Raw genomic sequence first — 26,490 nt, forward strand, 5'->3', positions numbered from 1 at the left:
TACACATCCATGGCATTCCCACTCTGCTGCTGAAGTTCGTGATTTGAACAAACTGGAAGACTTTGCTAAAGCAAAGTCACATTTGTAACTTCCAAGACTTGCGTGATCCTTCTGGATGCCACTAAGTCTTCAGGTAGGGGCAATCAAACTTTCATTCTCTGCTAAATCTCCTTTTGAAAGTGAAACTAACTCACCAGCCCAAAATATTTCTATCCTCTTTGCTCCTGACACTTCTGCAATATTTAAATAGGGAACTTGGAAGTCACCATGTAACCATCCTTTATCATTCCTTTCTTCTAAATTGGACACATACATCAAACTAGGAGGAAAGATATCAGTCACACTTAATTTCTGTTAAAGTGAGCATGTCCTTTTTCATACAACTAACATCCACAATATAATACAGAAATCAATCCAAATTTTAAATCTATACAATGTTTTACAGTGCAATTTACAAAACACTTTTATAGCATTACATATTTTACTCTCATAACAATCCTTGCAATATGCGATCCAAAAAATCATAAATATGAAAATTAAAATTAGTAAAAGTTACAGGACTCTACTAGAGTGGTGAAGCCAGGACCAAAGGTCTTACTTCAGCTCATAGCCCAGCATCTTTCCTCAAATGAGATATTGTGTTTCATCCAGGTGAGGATTTCAGACTTTATTTAGGTCTATGGAAAAATCATGGCAGCAATTCATTTACTTTTGTTCCCGGTGAAACAGAGATCCACCTATTCACATCAAAGGGTAAATACTAACTTCATTAGAGTCTGCTGCTCCTCTATTAATTGTCCTCTTCAATAGAAAAAGAAAAAAGGCTCAAAAGTTCTGCTCATTGTCAGAACAAGAAAGAGCACAATTTTTTACAAATAAGACATAGTATTTCATTAAATAAATTAAAAAGGTAACCAAAAAACTTACATAAGAACCAAATTACAGAAATTAACATAAAATAATAAAAAGGTAAAATATAACTAAACAATAAAAACCTTAAAAATTAGGCTAAATATTTTAAAATGATATAAAAATATTAAACATCTACTAGGTGAAAGAAGAAACACCAAACACACCAAAAGGTGAAAGTGAAACATGAAATAAATTCCAAATTCCATAATGAAGGTATTTGCACCACCTCCATGTGGGTGGCCGGAGGCTGTACACACAACCAGCATGCCTCCTTTGGCCCAAACTGCTGGTTACGGACATGGGGGCGGCAAACAGGGCCTTTGGAGAAGCAGCAACACTCTTGTCCTGGGCTAAAAATAGCAATGTGGGAGGAAGACACCTCTCAGAGATCCCACGGAAGTGCAGCTTAGTCACCTTCTTCCACCCAAGTCAAGTAGGAGCACCCATCCTCGACTCCCCCAAACCCAGCCACTTAATAGTAATAGTTTTTATGCTTTGAACAAATTAAATTCAGCCATATTTAAAAGAAAAATCAACTCTAATCATATTTTAAATAGTTTTAAATTTAAGTTATATATGTTTAATCTGTCATATGCACTACATACAATATAAATTTATACCTTTTAAAGAATTAAAATACCCCAGGGCCAGCACTGTGTCTTAGCGGGTAAAGCCACCACCTGCAGTGCCGGCATCCCATATGGGCACCAGTTCAAGACCTGGCTGCTCCACTTCTGATCCAGCGCTCTGCTATGGCCTGGAAAAGCGGTAGACAATGGCCCAAGTCCTTGGGCCCCTGCACCCACATGGGAGACCTGAGGAAGTTCCTGCTCCTGGCTTCCGATTGGCTCATCTCTGACCCTTGCAGCCAACTGGGGAGTGAACCAGCAGATGGAAAACCTCTCTCACTGCCTCTCTTCTCTCTCTCTGTAACTCTGATTTTCAAATAATAAATAAATATTTAAAATAAAAATGAGTTAAAATACCCCAAAAATATAAACTGGAAGGCATGCCAAACATAATTTAACCTTACTCTGGTGATTTAGTATGCAATGCAGCAGTGTTCAGTGACTTCAAATACAATCCATACTTGGACCACTCTTTTGAATATATAAGAAATGAAAGAGTAGTAGTAAATGATACCAGGCTGAAGGCAGAAAAGCTGATACTAAAGCTATCTCCTGTATTCTTTTCATTATGTATCTGTAAGTAAAACAGCCTCTCAATCCGGACAAGAACAGAGGGAAATGAGTCAAAAATAAACTGTAAGTAAATGGGTTTAATAATGGGCTTAATAATGAAATTTGGACAACTACATCAGCCACAAAGTTCAAATTTCAGAAAATGACATGTTAAGCATTACATTGTAGATTCAATTATGTCAACTATCAAGCTAAAGAGAACAAATATTTATAAATCCAAATTTTGCCTCTCAACTAGCATTCAGTTTTAGTATTTCTGCTTTTTAGGGTAAACATTTAATATCACTAAAAAACAATACAGTAAGCATTAAAAACATGGATGCTAGTATTTTTGCACATAACAAATCTAGGCTTACTCTTTCTTCTTCAACATGTCTATACTTGCATTCAGTGAATGCAACCAACACAAATCTTGATGAAATGGTGCTGCCCTTTACTGTCAATGATTTTCCAGCAGGTATTCATCACCAAAATCACGCCCTTCATGCTACAACTGAGACTACAAAATTTAGGACTCAAAAGCAACATTTTAAAAGATAACATTATTTTCTAAAATCTCAAGAAGTCAATCTCACTAATAGTAAGTAAACAAAAAATCCTATTTTAATTTATATAAAATAAAAATAACTAAGACCTTGACAAAAATTGCCCAAATTTTAGAAGACTTCCTTTTCCAAAGAACATATCCAAATTACACTTTAGGGCCCAGCACTGTGGCATAGCAAGCAGGTAAAGCCTGCTATGGTAAATGCCAGCATCCCATATTGGCGCTAGTTCGAGTCTCGGCTACTCCACTTCTGATCCAGCTCTCTGCTATGGCCTGGGAAAGCAGTAGAAGATGGCCCAAGTCCTTGGGTCCGCACCCACATTAGAGACACAGAAGAAGCTCCTGGCTCCTGGCTTCAGATTGGCATAGCTATGGCCATTACAGCTATTTGGGGAGTGACCCGGCAGATAGATAGATAGATAGATCTCTCTCTCTCTCTCTCTCTCTCTCTCTCTGCCTCTAACTCTGCCTTTCAAATGAATAAATATATCTTTTTTAATTATACTTTAATCTCCAAAAATAAGCCACTTAAGAATCCATTCTGACCCAATTCCGTCAAAGCTTATTGAAGATCAATGATACTCACACTTCTAATACATAGACCCTGATGATATAGTGGTCCATTGTATTAAAACACACATGATCTTACTTGTGCTTCACTTCAATCAATGTGTTCTATGCAAACCTGCAAAGTACCTTCAAATCATATTGCCCAAAAAATGCCTGAATTTTACAACTACTCAGGTAGCAAAGTTTTTTTAAAGAACTGCTTATAACATTAATTAATGATAAATTTTAATATTTAATACACCCTTACACCAGTGCAATTCTGCTACCAAACTGAGACAAAACTTGTAAATGACTAATTTCTGGAAGTGTATACATCTGCCCAAGACCATCAGATGTACTAAGCTGATAGTTGTGTGCTCTCTTTCAGATTAAACTGATAAATGAGAAGGAACTGAAAGAGGAAAAGGCTCTATCTGATCTTTACCAGCTCTGCCGCCTAAGTTACAGTTTGTGGTTTATCAACAGCTCTATTTCAAAAAAGTGTTTTTTAAATAAAGCACCCATTTCTTGTGATGATAAAACTCAGCAGCCTTTCAAAACCCTTTACATTAAATTTTTTAAAGACAAATTTTCAATGGGCATGGCAATATAGAACAATCTTTCACTAATTCCTCTTTAACAACAGAATATAACTTGGAAAGTAATCATCAAACACCATTCGTATGCAAGACACCTTTCCAAAATCTGCAACAGATTCAAAGAGGTACTACTGGTCCTCAAAAGGCTAAAATCCAAAAGACAGCACAATTCAGGACACAGGAACTTGTACAAGAGAGAATATAATGCGGGGCTGGCACTGTGGTGTAGTGGGTAAAGCCGCCACCTGCAGTCCTGGCATCCCATACGGTGCCAGTTCATATCCCGGCTGCTCCACTTCCAATCCAGCTCTCTGCTATGGCCTGGGAAAGCAGTGAAAGATGGCCCAAGTCCTTGGGCCCTGGACCTGCACTGGAGACCTGGAAGAAGCTCCTGGCCCCTAGTGTCAGATCGGCCCAGCTCCAGCTGTTGTGGCCATCTGGGGAGTGAACCAGTGGATGGAAGAGCTCTCTTTCTCTTTCTCTTTCTCTCTCTACCTGTTTCTCTGTAACTCTGGCTTTCAAATAAATCTTTTTAAAAATTTAAAAGGCAGAAATAAATGGCCACAGACAGAAACCAATACAATGACTCTTCAGCGACTTTTTATATTTTTACTCCTTCAGCCTCACTCTCACATGTTATTTCACCTGTGAATTAAGTTGTTACATCTTTAAAGAAGAAATTAATTAAATGACAATTTCTAAACCCTCAATACCCTCACAATTTCCATCCCTTTTCTTTAAAAGTCAGCTGAGTACCTTCATTAGTCCTTCAACAATTCAACAACTACGCACTGAACATATACTATGGGTCAGACCCTTTTAGGTTTAGAGTTAACAAAATGAAACCGAACAACCCCACTGCAGCAGAAAAGTGACTGTTGGTCTTCTTCATTAAACATAAATATTTATATCAAAAGCAATTGAGTCCTTATTCTTAATTATGCAGCCAACATTTGGCACATGAAATAAAATTTCAACTTATTTTAGGAAAAAACAACCACCTGCTACCCACTGGAGAGCTGACAGACGATTTGTGTCTCCCGCCATCACATGAGCACCCTGAAATCGCCCTGACCCTCCTCCTCCTCCTGCAGTCTTCCAAACACGTGCAGAGCTTGCAATCACAGCCTGCGCCCCACTGACTGGAAACTGACACTCCCCGTAAGAACGCCATGTTCACAAGCGCACGCCATCTGTGCCCTACACACAACTGATGCCCAAGAACATGCCCTGAGGAGTAAGAGTGCTAGATTCTTCCTGGGGTGTTTAGTATTTTATTCCCATGGTCCTCTGGTGTCCGTTAAGAATTAACACGAGGGCCAGCACCGCGGCTCACTAGGCTAATCCTCCGCCTAGCGGCGCCGGCACACCGGGTTCTAGTCCTGGTCGGGACTCCGGATTCTGTCCCGGTTGCCCCTCTTCCAGGCCAGCTCTCTGCTGTGGCCAGGGAGTGCAGTGGAGGATGGCCCACGTGCTTGGCCCCTGCACCCCATGGGAGACCAGGAGAAGCACCTGGCTCCTGCCATCGGATCAGCACGGTGCGCCGGCCGCAGCGCGCCGGCCGCAGCGGCCATTGGAGGGTGAATCAACGGCAAAAGGAAGACCTTTCTCTCTGTCTCTCTCTCTCTCACTGTCCACTCTGCTTGTCAAAAAAAAAAAAAAGAGAGAGAGAGAATTAACAAGAGGGCACTTCAAAAGTGTGTGGGAGGGGCTGACACTCTGGTATAGCAGGTAAAACTGCCACCAGCAGTACCGGCATCCCATATGGGTGCCGGTTCAAGTCCTGACTGCCTCACTTCTGATCCAGCTCTCTGCCATGGCCTGGGAAAGCAGAAGATGGCCCTAGAACTTTGGCAACCTATACCCAAGTGGGAGACCCCGAAGCTCATGGCTCCTGGCTATAGATGGGTGCATCTCTAGCCATTGCAGCCATCTGGGAAGTGAACCAGCAGATGGAAGACTCACTCTGTCTCTCTCCCCGTCACTCTGCCTTTCAAATAAATAAACTATTTTTTTAAAAATATGGGACAATGGAATTAAAAAATAATTCACACAGGAGCCAGCGCTGTGGTGTAGCGGGTAAAGCTGCCGCCTTCAGTGCCAGCATCCCATATGGGCACTGGTTTGAGACCTGATGCTCCACTTCCCATCCAGCTCTCTGCTACGGTCTGGAAAAGCAGTAGAAGATGGTACAAATGCTTGGGTCCCTGCACCCACATTAGAGACACAGAAGTTCCTGGCTCCTGGCTTCAGATAGGCCCAGCTCCAGCCATTGTCACCATTTGGGGAGTGAACCAGCACCCATATGGGATGCCGGCACTGCAAGCAGTACCTTTGTCCACTATGCCACAGCACTGCCCCCCCCCAATAGTTTTTAATTAGTCTCTATAAAACATCTAATTGGAAGTCTAATCAGAGAAGATATATTTATAAATAAGTTTCCAGGAGATCATAGCCTTATTTCATTAACTGAGAAGTTTAAACCAAAAAAAACAAGTCTTCATGAAACCGACTGAACATAAATGCTCAGACTAAATACACTTAAATACAATTAAAGCTGTTAATCACAAATTACAAACCGAGGATCAATAGACAGGGAAAGGCGATAAAACCTAATGGAGATTTTACAGTTAGAGGCCCATGTGATCCTTAGGTTAGTGACCTTTCCACCACAAACTGCATCCTTTTAGTTAATTGGAATTTGCAAGGCTTTCTTCAAAATTAAAGAGTTCTCTTGAGGGATGGCTATCAGGTTCACACCTCACTGTGAATTACCTCAATCAGATAAACACACACACACTCACCTGCCTACCTATTCAAAGAAATTATTTAATGAGTGGTGAGAAGAAGGGTAGTTTTAGAAGCAGTGTGCCTGGAACAGCCCTTGTCTCGCAGCAGGCTGGGAGCAGCGAGCTCAAGGAACTGTAAAAGGCACCAGGACAGTCTCCCCGTTAAGGGGCTGCACTAGGTGCTCTTGAAGGAGACCTCAATTCTATTCTGCTGTTCACACACACTGAGTCCTAACCTTCAATAAAATTCTCCATCAATCTATTCAACACCACCTTTGCAAAGGTCCACAAGGCCAATCACAGACCCATCACAGAAATGTGGACCAAGACATCCCTCTCTACAGATACATTGCTACCTGAACTCTACCAGCTTTTAATTCATATAAACCAAGAATCTAACTATGCTCAAAGTCAACATAACAAAGGGGAAACCATCCATCCTAATATAGGAATGCCATAATATCTCACAAATTTCTCACAGCTTTCTAACCCAAGCAAAATCAAACAATGAGAAATCCTCCCGGGGGGGGGGGGGGGGGGGCTAATGTTGTAGTGCGTCAGGTTAAGCCACTGCCTATAATGTGCCTGTAAAGGTAAGTGATAGCCCAAGTGCTTGGGCCCCTGCCACCCATGTGGGAGACTAGACAGAGTGCCTGACTCCTGGCTTCTTGAGGAGTGAACCAACAAGTGGAAGATCTCGATCTCTCTCTCTCTCTCTCTCTCCCCCCACCTTTCCTTTCAAATAAATAAATAAATAAATCTTTAAAAACTAAACAAACTTCTCTAGCTTCTATAACATTACTATAGTATAAACTTTTAGAAACTTAAGATTTTGAAAGTAGGAAGTTTTTGAATGTTGCATGTTAAAAATTATTCCAGGAAGCAGGGGCTACTTTGGAAATGATTGAAAATCATAGAGTATAAGGTGAAGCTATAAAATATGATGGTCATCTCCTTAAAGAAAATGCATAGTGCTGATACCATATATCTAACTTAAAATGTATATTGTTAAAGGTGAATTATCGTGTCTAACCTACAAATCAAAAATTTAAATTTAGAAGAAAAGAAAGGATTATATTATTTAACCTAAGAAAAATTTCCAAATGAGAGAATATTATCAAAAGTGTATCTGGGGACCTGGCACTGTGGCGCAGCAGGTTAAGCCACAGTCCGTGATAACGGCATCTCATATGAGAGCCAGTTAAAGTCCCAGTTGGTCCACTTCTGATCCAGCTCCCTGCTAATGTGCCTAGGAAGGCAGCAGAGAATGGCCCAAGTACTTGAGCCCCTTGCATTTAGGAAACCCAGGAACTCCTAGTTTTGCCTAACTCAGTTCAGCCACTTGAGGAGTGAAATCTCTCTTCCTCTGTGTGTGTGTGGGGGGGGGGGGGGAGTTGAGGGGGACTATATGTGTGACTGCCTTTCAAGTAAAATAAATCTTTAAAAAAAAAAAGTATATCCAGGGAGCCAGCACTAGGCCTAGCAGTTAATATACTCATATCCCATACCAAAGTGCCTGGATTTGATTCCCAGTTCTGGCTCCCTACTCTACCTTCCTGCCAATACAGACCCTGGGAGGCAGCAGTAAGGGTTCAAGCAAGTGCATTCCTGCCACCTCTGTGAGATACCTGAATCCAGCCCTGGCCATTGTGGTCATTTGGGGAGCTAACCACCAAATGGGAATGTGCTCTTGCTTGTGCTCGCTTGCTCTCTCCTGTTAAATTAATGAAAATAATAAAGTACATTATATTGCAAGGTAACAAAGTTCTAAGAAAAAAGCTGAACAAGTGTGCTGCAATGTGGCCACACAGCAGTGAGCAACAAGATTCGGAGTGTGCACTGCTGTGAAGAAAACCGCGTGCGATGCCTCTGGCTCTCACGTGTAAAGTGAATCACCAACATGGAAAACAACAGTCGTCTCGGCTTAAGCTGCAAGAGTGAAGAACGTGTGAACAAACGAAAGTACCTAATGAGATGTTTTAATCAAAATACTGAATTATGAACAACCAACAGAACTGAACAATGAGATCTGATTTGCTTTTCACACTTGCAGGCATTTTGAGGGAGGATGTAGTGCCACAGGCCAAATACAAAATTACAGATATTCTTTTTTTTTTAAGAAGATAATGGACTTTTGGAGGGATGTAGGAAGAAACAGTGTGATAGTTCTTTTTTTATATTTTTTAGGACTTATTGATTCACTTGAAAGCCAGAGTGACAGTGACAGAGGGAAAGAAAAAGACAGACATCTTCTATCCACTGGTTTACTCTCCAAATGCCCCCACAACAACCAGAGCTGGGCAAGGCCAAATCCAGGAGCCAGAAACTCCATCTGGATATCTCATGTGAGTAGCAGGAACCCAAGTTCTTGGGCCATCATCACCTGCCATCTCCCAGGAGCATCAGTACAAGGGTGGGTCGGAAGGCAGGACTCAACCTCGCACTCTCATATGGAATGTGGGCATCCCAAGTGACAGCTTACCCAACTGAGCCACGTCACACACCACCATGGTAATACTTCAATACATGTATATAATATTTAATGACCAGATGGGGTAACTAGTATATCTTAAATATTTATTATTTCTTTTGGAAACTTTCACAATCCTCTGTACGAGCTATTTTTAAATACACAGTTAATTGTTGTCACAGAGTCACCCTATTGTGCTACTAAACATTACACATTCTTCCTCATATCCAACTGCAGCCATGTACCCCTTACCCACCCTCTTTCCATCTCTCCTCTTCCCCTGACTTTGCTAGGTTCTGGAACCACTTCTGTACTCTGCCTCTATGACATCAACTTTTTAAGTTTCCACACAAAAGTGAGAACATGTGGTTTTAGTCTTTGTGCCTGAATTATTTCACTAAAATTAAAACAAAAATGGTATATCTGAAAGATACAGTTCCAAAGGATCATATTAAACTTTATTCCCAGCTAGCAAACATGAGAGAATATTTTCAAGTATGCTTCAAGAATCTAAGCTATAAAGTTAATACTTTCAGCTCAGATTATTCTAATGTATCATAGTGCATCTGCATTGAAAGGGACTCTGAGCTCTGCTAGGAAGACAAAACTACATACAGCAAGAACAACTATCAGGGTAAACACATTTTACTCACAGGTTTCTCCATGTTGGGCAACACTGTAACATCTCTTGAACCACTTTATTTTATGAGTTCATCAGGGCCCTCCTTTCTAAGTACTAGGGTTTTGTTGAATTTAGGTGTGTGTGAATTGTTGGAGATGGGTTTTAAGGTAATCTTTTTTTTTTAAGATTTATTTATTTATTTGAAAGTCAGAGTTACACAGAGAGAGAAGGAGAAGCAGAGAGAAGTAGGTCTTCCATCCACTGAATCACTCCCCAGTTGGCTACAACAGTCGTAGCTGCGCCAATCCAAAGTCAGGAGCCAGGAGCTTCTTCCGGGTCTCCCACGTGGGTGCAGGGGCCCAAGGACCTGGGCCATCTTCTACTGCTTCCCCAGGCCATAGCAGAGAGCTGAATCAAAAGTGTAACAGCTGGGACTCAAACCAGTGCCCATATGGGATGCCAACACTGCAGGCAGCAGCTTTACCCACTACACCACAGTGCCGGCCCCTTAAGGTAATCTCTTAAAGGAAAAGAAAGGAGATGTGGGTACTCAGGAAGAGTTTAGACACAGGGTGTCCCAAAACTGCCCAGTTCTGGGAAACGAATTATTTTGAAATAAAGTACACAAGGATTCAAAAAATTGCAACAAAATAAACTTAATCATTTGATTCCATTTCTGCACAAACTCTTTCAATGACCCTCATTTGATCATACACCATGCTGTCATACAAGCACCCATTTACGATCACATCTAAAAGCTGCTCGCTGTGCTGTGATTTAATCAGCATTCATTCATTCAATAGCCAGTATAAAGCTTGGTTCAGTTACTTGTGTTCATTCCTTAGATATTCATTAAACATGCCAGATACCATAGTAAGCGTTTTCTTAACACAAATTAATAAATCGTGATCCACAGAAAGCTTACTTCACACGGGACAGATGTTTACATGTGTGTATATGATTACAAGTGGCTATATTAGATCTGTAAGAATGCTTTCATATATAGAAGCAAAACGCTGTGGGTTCTAGTGTAAATAGTGTCACTCTAGACAAAAAGTTAACAAATGCAAACATGAGCTTAGAAATACCTATTATGTGCAAGACATGGGAGAAACTAAGAATTCTTTGGCTTGGGTTCTGCTTTAAGAAGACAGAAAAGTGGTTACACTGTTAATGAGAACTAGAGATAGGAGGGGGTAATTTGTTACTGGGTTGCATAGGCTGTAAAGTGGAAAGTCTGTAGCAAAGGGAAATTTGTCTCTAAGAGAAATTATAGAGAAGAATAAAAATAAGACTTGCTGCTAATAAGCAGCACTGTTAAATCAAAGATTCACTGAATGTACAGATGTCATCCCTGAAAAAGTGGAGTGAAGGAGAGGACACCTGGTGAGTAAGGGCATATAACCACAGGAGGGAAACCCAGTGATGTTTTAGGTGGAATTATGCTGGATTCATTAACTACAGGGAACACACCATGTTTCTGTTTTAGAAAGAACTGTGTGCACCCCACATATATTATACCCTCATACTTCCTCACATGATAAGACAGCCTGCACTGGGAGGTCACTGTGCAACAAGAGGCAGCAGAGAAGTGATTAAAATAGACTCTGGAGCGGTAAGTCGGACGAGTGTCTTCATTTCTTTGTGCTTCAGACTCTGGATGTACAACATGGAGATAAACATTTCCTGCCCATAAAACTTCTCTGAGGCTTACACAGTGAGCACCTGAAAGACACACAAAAGTGCGCCTGGTACAGAGTATTAGCAGCAGCTGCTGATGCTATTTGGAGCAAGCTATCAATGAAACAGAAGAGAGAAAGCTGGACTTGCAAAGCAACTGCCTAAAAGAGAAACCTTAGAGGAGGTACCTCCAACCCTCTACTGAGGAAGCATCACTTTTCATTTCCCTGAAGTCCTGAATCACTCTGAGGAAAGCGGGGGTAGTCTGGTAAGAAGTTTTGTTATTAGAATTGAGGAGAGGCCATCGCTGGGGCCATATTTCCCTGCCTGCTAGGAAGTAAGAAACACAGCAGAGAGAAGAGTGACAACAGCAATCAGCATGGAGATCTACCAGGAAGAATATTAGGTCTGCATTTTGGCACTTTCCTCTGGACAGAAGGCTGTCTTGCAAAGAAATCTCCACACAAAAATGCTGCAGCCAGAGGCTGGCATTGTGGTACAGTAGGTTAAGCCACTGCCTTTGGCACTAGCATCCCATATATGCTCCAGTTCAAGTCCAGGCTGATCCACTTCCGATACAGATCCCTGATAATGCCACCTGCAAAAGTGGTATAATTATCACCCACGTGGGAGATTCAGATGGCGTTCCAGGCTCCTGGCTTCAGCCTGACCCAACCACAACCCAAGCCATTAAGCCTATTTGGGGAGTAAACCGGCAGATGGGAAGATTAATTCTCTCTCTCTCTCCTTCTCTCGTTCTCTGTCACTCTGCATTTTAAATAAATAAAACAATTTAAAAAAAAAAATGCTACATGGAGTGCATGGAATACCATCAAAACCATCTCTACCAACCAGCAGGGTACACCATAGAGAAACATCATCAAATTCTCCCACAGCAATTTTTAAATCATAGAAGCTCTCCAAAAAGAAACTAAACCACTTTCCAGAGTTTTCTAAAATAGGTTGTCTTTAAAAAAAAATCAATGTAATGTCTTTGAAACAAAACCAAATAGCAACAGATCAAAGATCATAATCTTACCAGAACTGTTACATCAGGTTATTTCAACAACTAATACCATTTCAAACCTTCCAGGAGCAGGTAAGGCTACCACCTGCAACACCAGCATCCCATATGGGCGCTAGCTCCGCTTTCAATCAAGCTCTCTGCTAATGACTTGGAGAAAGCAGCAGAAGATGCCCCAAGTACCTGGGCCCCTGTTATCTGTGTGGGAGACACAGATGAAGCTCCCAGCTCCTGGCTTCGGCCTAGTGCAGTACTGGCCACTGCAGCCTTCTGGGGCATGAGCCAGTGAATGGAAGATCTCTCTCTCTCTCTACCTCTCCCTCTCCCTGCTACTCTTTCAAATAAATAAACCTTAAAAAAAATTATCTAAAAGTTAGTAACTTGTCTCTGAAGATACTTAGGATCTAAACTACTCAAGGTAAACCAAAGAATTTTAAATTTCTCTAATAAAAAATAGAGAAGCATGCCAAACACTTCAACCTATTATTACTAACTTTAGTTCAAACCAAATTATTTACCCCAAATGTGTTTTCTCACACAGTCTTCAAAAATAAATTAATATTCTGAGCAATCTTTGACAATGGGCTTTTCAATTGATTTCCAAACGTCTATTCTTGGCCAACTGTGTGCTGAAGCCATCATGATAGTCTTGGCACCCACCCCTCTACCTCTGTCCCACCAATGTCTACTTCAAGAATGGTTAGGCCTATGGCAACACAGACCACTGGGATTCAAGGAGAGGTTTTCTGGGAGATTTTGTAAAGAAACCTTCTGGCTCTGGCGAGAGCTGTGAAAAGCCAGTGTCTGTTGCTCTCATGGTCATAAGCAAAACAGCAGAGGTCCAACTTCTGCTGACAGTCATATTACAACCACAAAGAACCCAGCCTTCTACTGACGCCACTTCTGTGGGCGGCAGAGCTCAAGGTGCAAAAAGAACCTGGATCTTTGAGGACCAGCCTCTGAGCTTCCTCTTACAGAAACCAAGTCTCTTTGTTGTTTAAGTCAGTTTTATATTTTACCCCAAAACATCTTAATGTACACCTTTTGTTTTCACTCTATAACTACAAAAGAATTTCATCCATGCTCATTTAAATGTTAACAAAAAACATCCTACTTTTTAACAGGTGGTTATACATATCAAAGTCTTATAAAATAGGTTATCAACAGTTAGTAGGAATATTCCAATATCTCTTTAAATAATTTCCATAAAATTTTCCCTTTAGTATTCAGCAGTAAAGCAGATAATTGTCAAAATATTATAGAAACATCAAACACTCAAAGTGACATAATTTTTTTATTTTTATAGCCTTCTTGATACATTACTTTTCAGAGTACAAAAATTCCAACTTTTTAGTCCCTACAATATTGGTCATATTCATACTGTTTATGTCACAATCAAAAGAATGAAGATTTGGGGCTGGCACTGTAGCACAGCATGGAAAGTCGCTGCATATGACAACAGCATCCCATACGGGCACCAGTGCATGTCCCAGCTGCTCCACTTCCAATGCAAATCCCTGCTAATGGCCTGGGAAAGGCAGCAAAAGATGGCCCAAGGCCCTACATAAAAGACCTACAAGAAGCTCCTGGCTTCGGCCTGTTCCAGCCCTGGCCATTACAGTCATCTGGGGAATAAACCAGCAAATAGAAGTGCTCACTCGCATGCTCTCTTTCTCTCTCTGTGTTGACTCTGAGTTTCAAATACATGAATACATTTTGTAACAAAAGCAGAAAGGTTAATGCTTCTTATATGGTTTAAGTATTTACAATCTGCTGCCAATCAGCCATTTAAAATGAGTTAACTATAACCTATAGAGAAGCAGAACTTATTTATTTTTTCCATTTGTTATATTTCCAACTTTACCTGAATAAACTGTTAAAATAGAAACGAGGATGTTTTTCAAATGTGGTGACTTAAACAGCAACAACAACAAGAAGACAAGACGGTAATTTTAAAAGAGCAGAAGATTCCAGCTGGAATCATGAGCTCATGAAAAGTGAAGAAGGACGAAGGGAGGAAGAAGGGATATGACACTCAGAGGTCTTTATGAAATGGTCACAATCCCTCTGACACAGGCACACGTGAGGTGTTTCATACGGCAAATCATTTCTTTCATCAGACCATTTTGGCATGTATTCAAAATTATAGTGAGTTCATGCTTTCCGAATAAATTCAGCCTGTGTTACAAACACTTCAGGTGAGCTTTACTTCACACCGTATTTGGTATTTTCAAGATTAAATCACACTGGGACCAGCACTGTGGCACAGCAGGTTAAACCAACACCTGCAACACTGGCATCCCATATGGGCACTGATTCAATCCTCAGCTACTCCAGTTTTGATCCAGCTCCCTGCTAATGAGCCTGGAAAAGCAGCAGAAGATGGCCCAACTGCTTGCGTCCCTGCCACCCATGTGAGACCTGGATGGAACTCTAGGCTCCTGGCTTCAGCCTGGCCCAGCCCCCAATGTTACAGCCATTTGGGAAGTAAACCAGCAGATGGAAGATATCTCTCTGGCTCTCCTTCTTTCTCTGTAACTCTGCCTTTCAAATAAATAAATCTTTTATGGTATAAAAAAAAAAAAGATTAAATCATACTATAACTGCACTACAGAATAGCATTAAATCAGAGCTAAGATGTAATGTTTCCATTCGAAAGTCTATTCTGCAAAGAGGATTTGGTGGGACCTGGTAAGACTGCAAATGGATAAACTTCCCCACCTAAAGGACAACAAAAGATAACCTCTTTCATCAGTAGAGGCTCCTTACAACCTGGGATCACTCCTTGCCAGTGACAAACCTGGCCACAGCTGTAGTTCCATGAGTCCAAGAAGTACAGCAGGCGGGGTTAGCAGAGCCAGGATGTGACTTTCTACCTAAAATTAACCATGCTCATTTCACCACAGCTGGGTTGGGCTCCTCTATTTCAAAGGTATGCAGCTCCAAATGGTTTAGCAGTATGTAATTGCTGGCTAGTTCCTGGAACACAAAGTCAGCAGACTTTCCGCCAAGGCTTTAGGATGGCCACCTAGTCTTGACAAAACCCCACACTTAATCATCATTACTACCTAGAGTCTAAGGACACCGCAAATAAAGTCATGCACACTGGAAGGAAATAAGCATGAAGAGACAGTATTTATTCTTTCCTACTACCCCTCTCCCCCCAGCACACAAATGCAGTATGACAAAAGTAGGGAAGAGAACTAACAAAAATCACAACACTAAAGTATTCTCATCTTTTCAGGAAATCATACAGATCTGACAGCTAAAAACCTTTCCAAGTAATCTCACACTATAATTTACCCTCCCCTGAAAGTGCTGTGCTACTGGAGAAAATCCAATGGAGGGGATACTTACACTCTGCATCTTGGATCACTAGAACAGTATGCGTACACGTGGCTGGCGCTGTGGTGTAGTGGGCTAAGCCTTGGCCTGCAGCACCAGCATCCCATCTGGGTGCCGGTTCACGTCCTGGCTGCTCCTCTTCTGATCCAGCTCTGTGCTAATGGCTGGGAAAGCAGTAAAAGATGGCCTACATGGGAGACCAGGAAGAAGCTCCTGGCTCCTGGCTTCAGATCAGCTCAACTCTAGCAATTGGGGTCATTTGGGAAGTGAACCAGCAGGTGGAAGACCTTCCTTTCTCTCTCTCCCTCTCTCTCTCTCTCTCTCTTCCCCCCCCTCTCTAACTCTACCTCTCAAATAAATAAATAAATCTTTTTAAAAACATTTTTAAAAAGGGTATCGGTATAACTCCTACTAGTACTGGCACTGACATTTTTTTAAAAAGGGGGGGGAGCTAAATTTTCAAACACAAATGAAATAAAACAGAAAAACATGCCCTTATACCAAAGTTAACAACTCAATCAATGAACAAAAACTTGAACTGTAAGTTATATGAGCTTAGCACACAGCTGAAATTCAAGCCACACAGATAACATTCAATTATTTCTACAACCCCAGCATCTATTTTATTACCAGCAATCTGAGACATTTGAGGCAGAATACACATTCAGTCCTATTATTTCCCTTGATACTATCATGTTCCAGCAGTGTACAGTACTAACTGGTTTTGACAGACTCAATCAGCTATTTTAAGAATTAAAAGCACACACATACCTTCATTTTCAGAGGCATGACATCTCACTCTCAGTACCAAGTCAAAGGTTCTTTCTGGATTTTCCCTGAAAGAAAAAGAACCTTGTTGTATTTACTTCCTGTGACAAATAAGCAAGCGTTTTCATAAGGCTTATATTTGCTTAATTCCTAAACAATTCTTCTTGTCTCTATATATTCCACGTACGTCATTACAGATTAGCAGAAGTAACTATGAAAGTGCTCTCTCGGTTTAGCAACTTAAGGCAGATGAGACTTGGAGTTCTGAGACTCGAGGCAGAGCATTAAATCTCTGACATTATTTTCTTGCCTGGCAAGTGCCACATCCATTTCACAGAATAACTGTGAGGATTACAAACCAAAAAAATCTATGTGAAGGGCAGACAGCTTAAGACAGTGAAGATGCCACCTAAGCCCTGGTTTGAGTTCTGGCTCTACATGTGATTCACTTCCTGCTCGCACGCACTCTGGGAGGCACAGGTGATGGCTGAAGTGCTGGAGTCCCTGCCATCCATGGGGGAGACCTGGATTGAGTTTCTGATGCCTGGCTCAGCCGGGCCTAGCCCCTCGCTATTGTGGGTATTTGGAAAGTGAACCATCGGATGGGAGCTCTCTCACGTTCTCTCTCTCCCTCTGCCCCTCAAATAAATAAATATTTTAAAAGCTTACACATATAACTACTTTGTAAAATATTAAGTATCCTATCAATGCAAAGCATTGCTTTTACCTAACTGAAGCAAACTGGGAAGTTGGTGTGTCCCTGAGTGTCTTTATTTCCTGCCAACAGAGTTTGAAACAGGCTTTCAAGCCTCCCTCAAAGGACTTGCAACGTAAGCAAAATGTTGACTACCTGGTCCCACCTGCCAGCACCAAGATCACCAAGGACATTCATAATGCTCCATAAATGTGATACTTTGCATCTACTTTTCTTAAGTACGTTACTATTCTAACCCACGTCTAAAGCCGCAAACTACTCGGGCTGAGACTCACCCCCCACACACAAAAAAAAGGACTTGCTTTACATCCATTATCTTTGGGGACACTGCACATCTACCTCCACATTCAATTTTCCCAGTGGGAACTGGAAGGTTGATTGAGCTTCATTCAAAACTTCTCACACACTTAACCTCTTCACTGGTTAAATGTCACAGCCCGCACTGAAATTGCCTCAGACACTTTCTTTTTCCAAACTTAGTTCTGTTTCCAACCCTCTTTCCAGCAGGAGACACAAGAGGAAGAAGCAACGTCTGACACCACAACATCCAAATTCTTAACGTCCTCGGTCCGGGCATCCTGAACAAGACCTCCTGTCTTGGGACGCTGCCCGTTTCTAATATGCACTTCCTTCAAGAAACCAATGCCAGCTCTGACTTCCAAATCAATGCTGATTTAAAGCAAAAATATTACAAGACATGAATGTAGAGCCACAGAGAATGACAGGCCACCTAAAGTAATTTACAAATCACTTTTCTTCGGCCTTCCCACTATTAACTTGTTCCGATGGGCATAATCTAGATTGGGTTGACTCCTTTTCTCATAATACAATTTGTCAAAAAGTGTCCCTTTTATTCACTTAACCCACTCACCGTGCTGCCAACCACTGAACAAAGTAATCCTGAATTACAGAATTTTTCCATTTTCCTAATGTTCTCCGGAACCTCGCCTTAGGTGTAAAAGTCAAATCCTGATTCAGTTCTACCTTGCGATATGTAAAAGGTCTTTTACGGCAACCCAAATATACACTACATTCGTGGAGCATGCGGTGTAGACAGGGTAAGTTTCAGGCGGAAAAACAGAAAACTCATGCCCCGAGGTACCTAGGAACAGAATGACCCACCGGGTTCTTCAAACCGCTTTCTCCCCGCACCTCCTGAGGTTAAACCACCACCCATGCGTCCTTTAGCCCCCACATAAAAATTCCATCTAATCAGGTCCCATTAGATGGAGGCACCGGCACAGCGGCTCCATCCACAAACACGGGAGGGCAACTGACTAAGAAGAAAGAGCAGACATCCCACACCAAACGGGTAGAGACGCCGAGGGGAGAAACGGAGATCCTAACGCTAGCAAGGCGCTCGAAAGAACCGCTGCACCGCGACCCCACGCCACGCGCAGACCACCGCGCCGGCGGCGCCCGGCGCCCGGGGAGGAACCGGCGCCCGCGGCGGACACGGTCGCCGCCGCCCCCGGGATGCGGGCGTCGCCCCGGAGCGGCCGGCAGGAGCCGCGCCGACCCCGCCGGGCCGGGGAGCGGGGCCGCCCAGGCTTTGCGGCCTAGCGCTGCCCCGGCGGCCGGCAGGGGGCTCGGGCCCGGCCGCTGCGCTGCGCTCCCGCCCGCGCTCCAGTCGGCCGCCCCGGAGCCGGCGGAGGCGCCGAGCGAGCCGGGCTGTGGGGGTCGGGGGGCGCACTCACTTGGTCCTGCAGTCCATCGTTACATGTCGGGGTGCGGCCGTCCGTGCCGCCCAGCGCCGCCCGAGGGTCGCGCCGCCCCCGCCCCGAAGAAGGCCGCTCACAGCGGCGGGCGCGCCGGGTCCATGTCGGCGGCGCCCCCGGCGCTTCCCCGCCTCCCTCCCCACCCCCCAGAGCCTCTCTGTGACAGCAGCGGCGGCGTGGCCACCGCCCCCGTCGTCGCCGCCGCCGCCGCCCCCGCCGCCACCCAAGCTGGGCCTCTCAGTTCCTGCGCCCCGGCCGCCCGCGGCGGCTCCTGCACCTTCTGCAAACCAGGAAGTCGCCGGGAGGGGGAAGGGGCGCTCGGGGACGCGCCCGGCGGCTTCACCTGGGCCGCTCGGCCCGCCGACCGGAGCCTGCCGAGGGGGTGGGTGTGGGCGCCGTGGCTCCCGGGGACGGCCCGGGGGCTCAGGGGGCGCGCAGGTGCCTGCCCGGAGGGCTCACGTGCCGCTCTACCACCGTCCCCGGAACGCCAGGTGCTCGCTGTCCTCTGCACGGGACCAACCAGCCGGCTTCCTGGCAGCGTCCGGTCCGAGCTCCCCAGGCCGTCAGGGCTCAAGAACTACACCCCTCCTCAAAGCAGCCAAGACCCTGAAAAAGTACCTGGACTCGCGGTCTTCCCCCCACCCCGCAAGGCGTGCGCACAGAATGGGGTTCGCTTGTTTCCAGACTGCAAATGCGGAGTTCAAGTTGCTCCTGGCTCCAGCCTCACTCCAGCTGCAGCCTGGTTACCGCTGTCTGAAATCCAGAGCTGCCCCCTCCTGCTTCAGGAATGTTCAGACACGTGCACCTGCTAAATAGCCTTGTGGAGCAGCAAAAGGATGGCGCTCCGCCCGCCTGCACAGATGGGAAACAGACATTGCTGCAGCACGGCTGCAGCATAACCTGAGACCAACTGGTGGACACAGTCCACGGTTGCAGGCCCCGGAGGTCCACTGGCAGCCCAGGGAGCCCGGGGAAGGCACGGCTGGAGAACGAGAGTGGGAGGGGCCAACCCGCAGAGCACTTGTCAGGCAGGTTGTGTTCTCTCTTCAGCAGTGCCACTCCTCGGCCAAGGCCAAGGCCGTGGGTAATGGTGGGGCTGGCATTCAGGCCAGGTCTAAGTGATGCGGACTGTTCACTTGTGCTGCTCAACTCCCTGCCCTGAATGCAGGGCCTACTGAGAAGGAAGGACTTGGGGTGGACACTGCAAACCCGGCCCAGGGCTGCGCCTAACAGAGAGCTTCCTGGGGAGGCCTCTCCTACCTAAAGGTGTTTTTGATCCAAATGGAGGTTGTTGCGTCAGACGTTACTCAGCCACAAGGTAAGACGATGAGAGGAGAGCAAATGTGGTATAGATGTAGGAGACATGAAAGTCAGACAGGGAGTCCTGGGAACTGAATGAAGAACTTAGAAAACCTGAAGTTACACTCAAGTCCAGTGACCTTATTGCTAAAGCTGGCTGTTGTCAGCGGAACTAGACATACTGCAAAGCCTTGGAACTGTGAGACAAAGAATGAGGACAGGACATAATTGGGGAACAACAGCAGCAATGTACTTTAGCATATTCTATCGTAGCTTGACTTGGAGCGAGACACTCAACTTCAGTTTCTCAGTTCCTGCATTTGTAAAATGGGAATTATTACTTGTATATCACATGAGCAGTGTGATGTTCAAGTTAAAAGTACTTCAAATTTGGAGTGATCTTTGAGAAATTATTCTGCGAATTTCAGTTTCACAATCAGGCAAACTGCACCACATAGTTTTTTCCCAAATAAAACTTTTTTCCCAAATAAAACCTAAGAAGTTACCATACTCGAAAACCTTGAAAATAACTCTTTAAACTGTAAAAGCCACTTCTGCTCCAAGTGTGATTGTTTGTCTTAAACTTCCCTTTTCATTCTAATTAACCCTCTAAAGAAAGGAATCTTACCTAAGGTGCCTACATCATGAGTTTTTAATTTGGTATGAGGAAATAATAATACATTGTTGGGATTTTTAAGTGACAGTTACACTCTTGAATAATTAGAAAATTGTTATTTATTCAATGCAAATCCTTTTACACTACCTTTGAGGCAGACCATAATGAAGATGTTCTGACGTTACTAAAAATATGAATACAGATGTGCATGATTTACATACATACTTTGCTAAAAACCACTGAAAAAAGAATTCAGTATTCACTAATCACAGTAATATGTTTAATGAAACCAGAGGCATAATTTTAGCAACATTCATTTCATGTGGAACTTTCCCTGTGACTGATAAATAGGAAGGACAAACCTCCAAGTAGGTTTTAGATCTTTCCACGCTCCTATTCGGCAATAACATTTCCAACTTGGCAATCAATAGTAACATTTTTCAGTACCACAATAGTCAAAGAACAAGCTATTTGTCGTCGAAAATGTCATCAGACTTTAAATGGTTTATGTGGTTTGGTAAAGGATATCTATTCTGCATCTCTTGGGTATGTTGGTGACTGAGTTGCTGATATATCTTCAATTGCTGAATTTGCTGCCACTTAACACAATTCAATTAAAATATGCTAACGTGATTGTGATTTGTCTCTCTTTTTAAGATGTATTTATTTATTTGAAAGCAAGTTACAGAGGGAGAGAAGTCTTCCATCCACTGGTTCACTGTCCAAATGGTGGCTACTGCCAGGACTAGGCCAGGCTGAAGCCAGGAGCCAGGAGCTTCTTCTGGGTCTCCCATGTGGATTCAGGGGCCCAAGCAATTGCGTCATCCTCCATGGCTTTCCCAGGCCCTTAGCAGGGAACTGGATCAGAAGCAGAGCAGCTGGGACTTGAACAGGCGCTCATAAGGGATGCCGGCACTGCAGACGGTGCCTTAACCCGCTATGCCACAGTACCAGCCTCTAGATTTGTCTATTTAAACTATATTTTAATATACGTGTCAGATTAGAATTGTTATGTTTATCCAGTAATTGAACCATTTATTACTTATTTATTGTTACGGTGTGAGTTTCATTTGCCTTAGATTCCAGTTTTCTTCTGAATAGAATTTGCTTGGTGTTAGTAGTCTCATTTCTTCCTTTGACATTTGAACTTCTATTATGTTTCAGATTTACCTAACAAATGTCGATTTTGGTCTTTAATTTAGTCTAATCTTCTTTGGCTCTTAGATCAATGGCATCAATTATAATTGCCGATAAATGTGAATCCATGTCTTTGTTCTTCCCACTGTGTGTCTCTGGATCTATTTATTTTTCTCTCCCTTTTGCCTCTTTTAGGATTTGCTGAGTGTTTATGCTTCCATTTCTGTTCCCCTGCACACACACCTTCTAGTTTGGAGAGTATGAATGCTCTTGTTGTTTGTTTAGCTGTTATCCTAAAAAATTTTAACAGACAAATTTTAACTGATTGAATCCAGAGTTCACCAAGATACCCGCCTTCTCCCAAACAATACAAGGACCTTTAAAACCCACTTCAAAACTACAAAACATTATGAATGCTGGATTTTTATAAAAAGACTTATTTATTTATTTATTTATTTATTTAAAAGGCAGAGTGAGAGAGTGAACGAGAGAGAGAGATCTTCCACCTACTGGTTCACACCCCAAATGCCTGCAACAGCCAGGTCTGGACCTGAGACAGGAACTCTCCCATGGGTGGCAGGGGCCCAAGTACTTGGACCATTATCTGCTGCCTTTCCAGGCCATTAGCAGAGAGCTGGATCAGAAGCAGAGCACCCAGGACTCAAACCAGTGCTCATATGTGATGCCAGCACTGTATGTGGTAGCTTATCCTGCTGTACCACAACGCCACTTTTTTTTTAATCATTTAAATACTACTTTTTTAAAATCATTTAAATATAAATACTTTTTTTAAATCATCTAAATATAAAGAACCTAGGCATAGATTTTATTTTAATTCATTTTTCTTGATTTTCTTGACTGGATTTGTGACTTCATTAGTTCTGGGAAATTCTGAACTCCATTCTCTGGCCCCTGCCCCCTGGCCTTTGGGACTCTGATTATGCAGATATTCTACCCTCCATGTCTCTTTACCTCTCTTTCATAGTATCTTTCTCTTTTATCTTTGGGCTGAATTCTGGGTAATTTTACAAATATCTTCCTGTGCATCAATTCTTTCTTCAGCTTTATCTTATCTTCTGTTATAGTCATTCATTTAATTTTTAATTTATACTGCTATTGCTTCTATTATTACTTTATATTACTATTACTTCTAAATTTAGTTTGGATTATTTTTTAAATTATTTTCTTTTATATGTTTAGCCTCTTCTTAATTTCTCAAAATATTTAATATACATGCTTTAAGTTCTATTTCTGAGAATTCCAATATTTAAGACATTTGTGGGTCTGATCCTACTATCTGATTTTCTTTCTGCTGGCTTTCAATTATGATCCCTTGTTTTCTTCTATGTGTGGTAATCTCTTTTTGTGTTAGCTGTCCCTTGGCACTTTATATGTGGAAATTGAGTGATGTCTGAAATGAAAATGAGCACACTGGAAAGGAAGATCATTTGCTGTTGATAAAGTCTTGAGCAAACTGACAGTTCAGGACCATTTCATGCTAAATTCTTAGCTTGAAAATTTTCAAACCATCCATATGAGATCTGGCTTGTACCTAAGAATCCTGTGGGAAATTCCCCCACCCTTTAGCTCTCCTCCCATGTTTGAGTCAACCAATTTACCTTGGATCCTTTTAGGGAGTCAGCTTTAGGAGAGCTACCCTGTTGGATTTCTCACATTAGGAGGGGCCTTAACCCCATATGGCCATGACAACAGGTTCAACCAGCTTAGCAAATACTCTTCTGATGAAAGGTGCCCTGGCAGTTATTTCTGCTTAACCCTATCTGCCACTCTCAAGTATTCTGAACTTGACCGCCTGTTTTTGAATGAATTTAAAAAATTTTTAAGTATTTAATTCTGAATTTTGAGTTGATTTTCATCTTAACTAGATTATCAGGATTGCCTACTTTTGACTACAGTATCATGTAAAATGCACTGAGAGTGACTCTTTATCCACTTAGTAATGTCTGCCTTTCTCTAGCCATACCCAAGTAGTCCCTGACATAGGTGTCCTCATGTGTTAAGTGTATAGGGAAGTCCAATTTCAAGCCACTACTGAATTTATTTATTTATTTATTTAAAAGGCAGAGTGAGAGAGTGAACAAGAGAGAGAGAGCTTCCACCCACTGGTTCACACCCCGAATGCCTGTAACAGCCAGGTCTGGACCAGGCCGAAGCCAAGAGACAGGAACTCTCCCAAGGGTGAGAGTTCCCTCTCATTCTCCCTGTCACTCTTTAGCATATTTTTATCAGGACTTACCTTTTAATATCACCTGAGTTAGATTGTTAAAGAGAACATTCTCCAAATATACGTCCATTTTATATTTAGGAGCAATATCATGAATTTGAATCTAAATGTAAAATCTCCTCCAGCAAGACGTATGAAGTACTTTTTAGATGGAAAGACGGTAGAGAAGAATATTTGGGGGCAATGTCTTTCTGAAAGTATGCTTCTCTAAGTTGCATGTCGTGGCTTGGAAAATTAGTGTCCTGTGTTAATGTAAAAGCCAACTCCAGGTGGGGCCAAGATGATGGCTCAGTAAGAAGCTCCAGTGACCGCTTCCCCACAGAGACACCAACGTGAATAGCTACACACACACACCAGGTCCCAAGGGCTGTGGAAGCCCTGCGAGAGACAACAGTACCTCATCTCGCTACAAGCATGAGAAAAGTCGCACTGATGAAAGCACAGAGAGTTGCCCACTTCACCCCTCCCCCAGCTCTGAGGAACCCGGTGTGGAAAGACACCTCCTGCTTGGGAGAGGGAGAGAAAACTGAATCCCATTTCTAGGCAAAAAAATTTAGTCAGAATAAGTCCAATATTCCTGTCCTCTGGCCCTTACCTGTGGAGTGAACAGAGGCTGGGAGAGGGAACAATAGGAACATAACTTGGAGCTCAGAGCCAGGCCTACCACTCCGAGACATGACACCCATGATAAAGCCCCAGGGCTTCTACCACCTAGCCATGCCCACAGTCTAGACCTTTAGATTTTTCTGGAATCAGGCAAACACCTGTGCTCCAGTGGGTCAGACTCATTTTGGTAAATGTCATTGCAAGCCTCAGGTGGATCTGCAGGGCACCCCCAGAACTTTGTGGAGTCCAGGGATGGTGGGGCCCAGCTATGACCAGCCTTGGGGCAATTTGGGTGGCCAAAGACTGCCTTTATCACCTTCCTTTGACTTTGAAGAGATGGCAGGAGACAAGGGACTGTGTCCTGGAAGTCAGTGTTGGGCTGTAGGCAGATCCTAACAGTTTCCATTCCTAGGCCAGTGCCTGTGAATCGAGTCTCTGGACTTGCCCCAATATCAAGCAGAGACCTGCACCCTGGTATAGCACCAACAGCCTCTCTCACAGGCCAGATGTGTACCCTCAAGACTGCACAGGCCTGGTGACTGTGAGATCCAGATATGACCCACCTAGGGCCAGCCTGAATAGCTGAAGAATTGTGTCTTTCACCCCTCCTGCAATCATGGGCAGATGACAACGAATCACAGGACTAGCTGAGAATTCAGTACCAGGCTGATAAAACTCAGTGTCAATCCCTCTTCCCAGGCTTGCACCTGCAGACAGAACCTCTGAATCTGCTTTAGGATCCAGAGGAATGTTGTCATCCTAGTTGTACCCTACACAGCAGCACCAGTGGTGACAGGTGAATCATCAGGCGGTGAGTCCATGTCAGCAGCAGAACAAACTGCTTAGAACTTCTAGAAGGAGAGCCAAAAACGAAGCCAGATTATAAAAACTAATATTTCAATGTACAGGCAACATTGTACTCCAGCAAGTATCTGGAGCTTCCAGGGAGCTGTGATCATACCTACAGAGCAAGATAACATGCCAGAAACCAGCCATCTATGAATTAAAATTTCCAAATGCTTGAAAATTTCAAAATAACTGTTTTAAGGAAAAGCAATGAAATTCAAAAGACCACAGAGGAATGATTCAATATTCAAACAGATTTGACAGAGAGATATATAAAATCAAAACCTTCAACTGAAAAATATACTAGGTGAAATTAAAAATGCAGTGGAAGGTAACCATAGCACAACAGATCGAAGGCAAGAATCCACAAGCTTGAAGATGGGCTTTTTGACACCACTCACTTGGAGAAAAAAAGAAAAAGAATCAAGAGGAATGAAGAAAGATTACACAAATATGGGAGAGCGTGAAAAGAGCAAGTATTCCAGCTACTATGACTCAAGAGGGACTTGAGTTAGCCAAAGGTGTGCAAAGCATATTCAAAGAGATAATGAGAAAGATTCAACTATCCGGGTAAGGAGAGGTCAAAGGTCACCAGAGAGAGTCAACCTAACCATGTCTATCCCAAAACATATAATCAAGCTCTCCAAAGTTAAAGACAGGATTCTTAAGCTGCAAGGGAAAAGAAACAAATAACATAACAGAGACCTTACAGGCCAGCAAGGAATGGGATGAGAGTTTTGTAGTACTAAGGAGCAAAAATATTGGCAGAAAAGAATACTGTATCTAGCAAAGCTATTCTTC

General features: G+C 43.0%; 1 protein-coding gene across 18 annotated transcripts in view; it reads right to left on the reverse strand.

The window, feature by feature from the left end:
• Nucleotides 1-26,490, reverse strand: part of DENND1B (DENN domain containing 1B) — a 303,159-nt gene that overhangs the window by 268,008 nt on the left and 8,661 nt on the right. For 4 of the 18 annotated variants that reach the window (XM_070055062.2, XM_070055061.2, XM_051820442.3 and 1 more), the window contains exon 2: nucleotides 16,511-16,575. In XM_070055062.2, coding sequence (XP_069911163.2) covers nucleotides 16,511-16,575 — 65 coding nt within the window. Of the gene's footprint in view, nucleotides 1-15,751; nucleotides 15,904-16,510; nucleotides 16,576-18,919; nucleotides 19,079-19,558; nucleotides 20,234-26,490 lie in introns of those variants that run through there. The other 14 variants (XM_089312032.1, XM_051820443.3, XM_051820441.3 and 11 more) reach the window with 9 other exon arrangements.

Source organism: Oryctolagus cuniculus, chromosome 13 (genome assembly GCF_051225735.1).
Source record: "Oryctolagus cuniculus isolate XC-2025 breed Fujian yellow rabbit chromosome 13, ASM5122573v1, whole genome shotgun sequence".
Taxonomy (NCBI): Eukaryota; Metazoa; Chordata; class Mammalia; order Lagomorpha; family Leporidae; genus Oryctolagus; species Oryctolagus cuniculus.